Source organism: Kogia breviceps, chromosome 7, assembly GCF_026419965.1.
Source record: "Kogia breviceps isolate mKogBre1 chromosome 7, mKogBre1 haplotype 1, whole genome shotgun sequence".
NCBI lineage: Eukaryota > Metazoa > Chordata > Mammalia > Artiodactyla > Physeteridae > Kogia > Kogia breviceps.
Genome location: NC_081316.1, coordinates 79,480,684 through 79,488,787, shown reverse-complemented (window position 1 = coordinate 79,488,787; position 8,104 = coordinate 79,480,684). Strand labels below are relative to the sequence as shown.

General features: G+C 39.9%; 1 protein-coding gene across 1 annotated transcript; it reads left to right on the top strand.

Moving 5' to 3' along the window:
* LOC131760336 (olfactory receptor 52E5-like) lies at window positions 1-7,480 on the top strand. The gene is given in 5 exon segments (XM_059070258.1): window positions 1-174; window positions 6,501-6,818; window positions 6,821-7,129; window positions 7,131-7,431; window positions 7,434-7,480. Coding segments are annotated over 5 exon segments (1,149 nt in total).
* Window positions 7,481-8,104: the final 624 nt, after the last annotated feature.

Sequence of the window (8,104 nt, the reverse complement as noted above, 5' to 3'; positions counted from 1 at the left end):
ATGGGAGCAGCAGACCTCCTTCACCTTACTGCCTTCCTCACCATAGCACTGGTACTCAGAGTGACCATCCCACCTCCTCCACAGCCTCCATACTACCTGTCAGCTATTCCTCCTGAAGTGGTTGCATCTACCTACTACAAAGGATTTGTGACCATGGCTCTGCAATGCCACCAAGTATTTTCAGTCTATGTCCTTCTTTATATCCAATTGATATGATGACATGCCATCCTGAGTCAACGTTAAATAATGCCAGACGAGATACGGGTATTCCTTACATGAGGGAGAATGTTCTTCTCACTCTGCCCACAGATGCCTCACCTATACTTCAAGCTGGTGACACTGTGTGAAAGGAAGCAATGCAGTAAGAACTGAAAAAGATCATCTTCTAGACATGCAGTCATTAGGGAGTAAATATTTTAGATGGCAAAAGATGTGTTTTTCTACATTAATGTTATAAGGTCTAAAACAATAAATTTAATTTAAGCAGTAAAAAGATAATTGTTCACATTTTCCTGAAGGATCTGGTTAAGCCTGGCATTTGTAGTCACCATCAATGAAGCACAGAAGGAACCTTTGAGAGAGTCATTGGAAGCTATTATTCATGGATAGTATAATGGAGGATGCAGCATCCTACTAATGATGCAATCAGCATTAAACAAATGCAACTTGAAAATGCTAGAAGGAAGACAATCTATATCTTTCTGAACAGCCATGGCATTGTAAATAATAACCATGTATAGTACCTTCTTTCTGTAGCGGGAGAAATGAAATGGTCAGAAATGGCCTGTTTTCACAATTAAAAAACAAGTAGATAGCTCATGGAGCTGAACAGAAAGAAGAAAGTACCTGGAAACTACTAGGAATCTTTATGTGCAGGGATTGGACAATAACCAAATATATAATTAATTCTTCTCTACTCATTATCTTTAATCTTCATTGATAAATTATTATATATCACATAGTGTTTATCATACTTTTTTTAGTCAAATCGTTTTGTATATTCAGGGACCCCAGAAAAAATATTTGCCCAGGCACCACATACAGAGAGAGGTCAGCTCCTGCATACATTTTTACATTCAGCCTCTGTGAACCCAATTTCTAACTTCCCATTTCACTTCTGTGATCTGTGTCAAGGTAATCTGTGATCTGTGTCCTGGACCTGAGCAGGATCCCAGTGTTCTGGGAATAATGTGTATGCAATTGGGCAATCGATTTGTGTACGATTCTGTGTGTATGTGTGCACAGATGCTTATGTTTGTTTTACACAAGGACTGAATTTGCTAGTGTCTGAATACTAAATGCATTTATATACAGATTTAATAACAAATATATATGGTCTGATAAGAAGAAAAAATATGCAAAACATGAAAATAGTTAGGGAAATGGTGACAAGAGAAAAAATAACTCCAGATTTAATTAAATTCTATTAGATTAAATGTTCCAAGACAATACCATTTCCCATAAGCCTCCCTTACCTTCCCAGATGTTCCTTCTCTATGGGAACCCTTTATGCATCACAGGGTACTGCACAGAATACAGAAACCAGTCTAGCTCATGGAATATTACTGTTGTTTCTTTCTATATTATTCACCAGCACCTTGAGAGTAGACATAACTCAGTTTAATTTAAAGAAGTAAACTTTCATGACATTTAATCCAGATACAATATCTCTCAAATCTGTTCTAGTATTGAGCCACTCATTTGGTGGATCAATCCATAATTCATAACATTTAGTCAGAGCGTTGATATTAAAAAAACTTGGAAAATTCCAGATGCTTGCAGACACTTCCATTTTCCAGGCACCAACTTGGAAATTTTGAAGAAAATTACCAACGCTTTTCCAAAGTGGCTTTATGATTTTGTACTCCTATCGACAAGTATGAGAATCCCAATTGCTCCACATTCTCACCAATATTTGATGGTTTTTTGATCTTTTGAACTTTAGCTGTTCTAGTGAGTGAGAATCAGTATCTCATTGCAGTTTTGATTTTCATTTCCCCAATGACTAATAATGTTGATCATACTTTCTCAGCTATTCTAATAACTAACCCTATTAAACAGCTATAAAGTTTACCTGCTCCAATCAATCTCCAGCACTAACAGCATGGTACAAGATAACATCACCTTCAACCTGGATGTCTGTGATACTTTCTAACTGATCTGACTACAAAGGCACTTACTGCCTTTAATACATTTTTGACAGTGCAACCAGAGTGATAACTTTTAAATTTATTTATTTATTTATTTTACGGTAGGTCCTTGTTGGTTATCTATTTTAAATATAACAGTGTGTACGTGTCAATCCCAAACTCCCAATCTATTTCTCCTCCCCTCCCTTCCCCCACCCCCGTAACCATAAATTCATTCTCTAAATCTGTGAGTCTGTTTCTGTTTTGTAAATAAGTTCATTTGTATCATTTCTTTTTAGATTCCTCAGAGTGATATTTTTGAAATGCAAATTGGATCGTGTTATACTGCAGCTTAAAATCCTACTGTTTCTTCCCTTTGTTTCTTGGATAAAGATAAACTTCTTAAAATTAGCCACAAGGGTTTACATAACCTCTTCCTACCTTTGTCTCATCTCATCTACCCTGTGCTTGCTTTCTAAGCCCTAGGCCTTTCACTCCCTCATATTTACCATGCAATTTTCCATCACTCAGCCTTTGCACTTTTCATTCCTATTAATTAGACATATTTTTTCTCTGCTCATTTTCCTTTCTAGTTATTAGCAGATTCTTATCCTTCAGCTATTAGTTTAGTTGACACCTCCTCAGGAAAGCATTCCCCGTGAACCCTGACTGGGTTCACTAAGCTCGGAGTGTACAGTGACTTCCTAGTAGTCCAATTGTTACTTTACATTTATTTAAGTGATTTGATTAATGCTGGTCTCCCTCACTAGACTATGTGGTTCATGAGAACAGGACCTGGATTTGATTTTGCCCACCTAGTACCTTGAACATTAATACTAAGCACCTAGAGTTTATCCAATTATATTTGTGTGTTTAAATAGAGAATAAATAGAAATTGATGAATGTTTGGATCTGAAACAAGAGGGAATGTAGAGATGTGGGGAAGAAGTCTTCTAGAAACACATTTCTTAGAATCACAAGGGAAAAACCGTGGCACTCACAGTCAGGGAACTGAGTGGAATCACCCTTGTGAGACATACTGGGTGAGTAGAGACCGTGGTCAAGGACAAAACACTACTTAAGGGAAAGATGAAAAGAGCCAAGAAGTAAACAAAGTTCAAGGTGTATTCTGAGAGCTAGAAGGAAAACAGAAAGGAGAAATGGTTTAAAAGCTGAGAGACAAGAACATTTTATGAAGATAAAAAGGATGTTAATAAATGAGGGATTTTGTATTCTCCAGTTTGCATGCCACATGCAAAAATCTTTAGTTATTTCTGGTCTCCAGATGACAGGAAAGATGGAGTAGTGAGGACTGCATGAGATTCAGTCTCAAGTCCAGAAAAAGCAAAAACAGAGCATGCATTCTAAGGCAAGTTGCTTGGAATGAACTTGCCTTGCCTTGTGTGTGTCTGTGCATGACTGCATGTGTGTGTGTGCCTTGGGAGTGGGGATTATATCTAAGAAGAATTTTGTGTTTAACTAAAAGTAAACATGAATTTTATTCCAAGCCATATCTAGGAGCAAATTAAAGCTTTGCCTCTGACACAAGAAAACATTTGCTGGTAGAGAAAGAAGACAAAGTAAGGTGTGAGGTTTAAATGCAGACAAATGAGTAAGAAGAGAGTAAGTTTCCCAAGACTGAAGGAGAAGACACCGCTGAGAGAGTAGACACACAATGCCATCTGTAGTATACCCTGTGACACACCTCCCAGATCTGCTTTTCAGGACCTATGTACCTGCCACCAGCCGCGGCGGGTCCTCAAAGTGCAGCAACAATCGACGAGAGGGGGTAGGGAACTGAACGTACCAAGGTATAGGATCAGAAGGGCACAAGCAACTGATGGTTGCAAGGCAAGTTTAATAACAAAGCATAGCCATCTATATCCCCCTAAAGCAGGGAATTTGCTTAGTCACGCCTTATCGGCATCAGCTGGTTGATTGGCTTCTCAGCTTAGTCACGCCTTATCGGCATCAGCTGGTTGATTGGCTTCTCGGCTTAGTCACGCCTTATCGGCATCAGCTGGTTGATTGGCTTCTCGGCTTCTCCCTCAAAAGCACCAATTTCCCCTCCAGGGTTGCTTTTCCTAGCTTTAGGGAACAACCAGGGACTCCCAGTAACTGAGCAGGTCCCTGGAGCGATTTGGCCAAAGGCCATCTCCTTTTTTACGTTCATACCATAAAGTCCAGGATGCATACCAAGGAGAGTACAATCGGGCCCTGAGGCTTATGAGGGTCTTAATGGCGCCTTCCTCAGAGGGCAATGCTCGCCACATGTACCTATCTCCCACCTGCTGGGAATATCAGATACTGGGAGCTCACATCTGCACCGCCCCTGGAATTGTCCTCAGACCCAAGGAACTACCTTATCCAAAGTTTTGTCCTATCACACAGAGTAATCCTCCACCAATGACAGCATACCATGGGAGTACAAATAACTGGCTTCCTTGCCTCATTATGGGATAACACAGAAGGGCCATTCCAGCACAGGAGCTTCCCATAGTATTATGGAGGCTCCAGACGCAGCCTCATGGTGAGTCAGCTTCTCCTTTGACCCAATCATACATTACTAGTTTTTTACAAGTATAATTCCTCAGAGATCTCCTCCAAAATCAAATCCTGCACGCTATTCTATAACCCAGTTTGTATTTATCTAGGACGTTGTATACAATAACTGGCAAGATTGTTTCCAGTAAACTTTTAACTTTCATTTGCTAATTATTGCTGATCACTGCCTATCACTATATAAAGTATACCATGGAGATAAATCTGACACTGATTTTGACCTCCAAGAGATTATACCCTAGTGGAAAAATTTAGCAGCGTTTTTTTAAGCTCGAATAAGCATCAGAATCAAGTGAAGGGTTCAATAGCATATTTTACTATGTCCCAGCCCCAGAGATTCTGAGTTAGTGAGTCTGGGGTAGTGTCCAATAATTAGCATTTATAACAAATTACCAGATAACGCTGATACCCATGGCCCAGGGACTACACTTTAAGAATCACTGATAACCAATGATAACTAACGTAACAGCAAGATAAACAGACCTCTGGAAAATAATGAAAAGAATAAATAGGGCTTACCTGGTGGTGCAGTGGTTGAGAATCTGCCTGCCAATGCAGGGGACACGGGTTTGAGCCCTGGTCTGGGAGGATCCCACATGCCGCGGAGCATCTAGGCCCGTGAGCCACAACTACTGAGCCTGCGCGTCTGGAGCCTGTGCTCCGCAACAAGAGATCCCGCGAGAGTGAGAGGCCCGCGCACCTCGATGAAGAGCAACCCCTGCTCGCCACAGCTAGAGAAAGCCCTCGCACAGAAATGAAGACCCAACACAGCCAAAAATAAGTAAATAACTTAAGAAACTCCCACCCCCAAAATCTACTTTAAAAAAAAAAAGAATAAATAATCATGAAATAAGCCAACTGGGGAAGGCTCTCTGGATAGTATGTCATTAAATCTGAGCTCAGAAATATTTTGGTGATGGGTGCTAGAAGGGAAAAGTAATAAGACCTTGTAGTTCTGAGAGAGACTATTGTTTTGCTGGAATTATAGAATAGTCTCCCAATATGTCAAAATTTCTTAATTCCATTCCTTAGCTCAGATCCCAACACCAGCTCTTCAATCCACCACCTTTACTGGGTTCCCTCCCATGCACCATCTTCTTTTTTTTTTTTTTCACTTAGCAATTCCTTGTTCTTTTTCTTAAAATTTTATTGACATGTAGTTGATTCACAATGTTGTGTTAATTTCTGCTGTACAGCAAAGTGATTCAGTTACACATATATATATTCTTTTTCATACTCTTTTCCATTATGGTTTATCACAGGATATTAAATATAGTTCTCTGTGCTATACAGTAGAAACTTGTTGTTTATTCATCAACATACCATCTTCTTAATTTTCAGGACTATTTTGCAAGAATGTATCATTCCCCTAAACCAGCCACCTCAATCTAAGTCCTGTGATTTTACACACACACACACACACTCACACACACACACACTATCTTGTTTAGGCTTTACATCATGATTAACAGATATAATTAATAAATATTTGTTATTTTATAGCCATATGTAGATTCTTCCTTAGAGACTGAAGGGAAAAAAGGCATAAGAAGTGAAGTGCAGAATTGCTGTTTTTGGAAGTTTTCTACATGGTTTTCTATGTAGGTGAGGCAAATACTTTGAAGTGAGAGTGTCTTTTTAACTCTGCCTCATATTCACTCTCTATGTCTCCTCTGCTGTATTATGGAATTAAAGAATTGATTTTCTATTCCTCCAGAAACTAGGCAACATGCTCTGAAAGAGGTTTTGGTCTCTCGCTGGAAGCAAGAAAACTCCTGCAAAAAATGTGTCTATAACCAATTCCCACAGATATGCTGCGCCCCAACAATATACAGTTCCTTCCTTCTGGTAGCGATTCCAGGGCTGGAAAATGTGAACATCTGGATTGGCTCCCCCTTCTTTGCAGTGTATCTAATAACCCTAGTGGGAAATGTCACCATCCTGTTTGTGATCCAGACTGAATGCAGCCTCCACCAGCCTATGTTTAACTTCCTGGCCATGTTGGCCTGCACTGACCTTGGCCCATCTACAGCCACCATCCCCAAGATGCTGGGTGTTTTCTGGTTCAATCTCAGGGAGATCGTGTTTGGTGCTTGCATCACACAGATGTACACAATCCATATATACACACTGGCCTGGAGTCTGCGGTGCTGACTGTCATGGCCATAGACCGATACATTGCCATCTGCAACCTCCTGAGATACAGCATGATCCTCACCAATACGGTGATAGCCAAACTGGGCATAGGCATCATAGTCCGGATTTTGGTGTTTGTGACTCCTTTTAGAGTACTTATCCTGAGCCTTCCTTTCTGTGATGTCCAGATCATCCCCCACACCTATGGTGAACCCCTGGGTTTGGCAAAGTTGGCTTGTGCCAGTATTAAGGTCAGTGTTATCTATGGCTTGATTGCTTTTTCCATGGGATATATTGACCTTTTCTGTGATTGGATTTTCCTATGTCCAAATCCTCAGAGCAGTCTTCTACCTCCTGTCCTTGGATGCCCGCCTCAAGGCACTCAGGACATTTGGCTCCCATGTCTGCTTAATGTTGACCTTCTACCTGCCAGCACTCTTCTCCTTCATGACACACTGCTTTGGCCACAACATCCCTCATTATATCCACATACTTCTGGCCAATCTATATGTGGTTTTTCCCCCTGCCCTTAACCCTGTAATCTATGGGGTCAGAACAAAGCAAATAAGAGAGCGGGCACTTAGGATGCTTAACCCTAAAAGCTATTGATATTTAACCCCAAGAGGATCTTCCACGATCATTCAGTGGAATGATAAGATCAAAACAGAAGTAAACCCTGGAATATTTCTGTTAAAATCCTCTACGTGTAATCCTCTACTACATTTTCCTCATTAGTCATAATGTACACCACATTAGAAGGCAGAGCTCAAAGATTCCAAAATAAACACTCTATTTTTTGCCACAGGAAAAGTACAACAAAAAATTCTCATATTTAAACCCCACTGATACTACAAAATTCCTAAGGTGAGAAAAAGGTTTGAAAAAGTGGCCTCAGTAACTACCTTAAATACTTTTCTTATGGGGATTCTCTTCATTCACATGTCAGAAGCTGAAGTTCATGACTATAAAAATGATGAATGTCATGAAAACCAAGCAGGATATAGTGGGAAGAGAAATGCACAATGAGTCATGAGATACAGGTTTAAATTCAGGCTCTGGCCTTGACTGGAAGATGTACGTGAGAATGTCACTTAGAGCTCTTTGAGCTTTGGTATCCTTACCAATAAAATAACTCAAAAAAAAAAACTGTTGTGAAAATCTTTGCAGCTTCTGAAACATAAAAAGTTTTGACAACAAATAAACACATGTATTTCTAGTGTGGTTGTTACTTCTGGTGCATGTAGATTTAACTTACTAAATCCAATCCTACTATACAG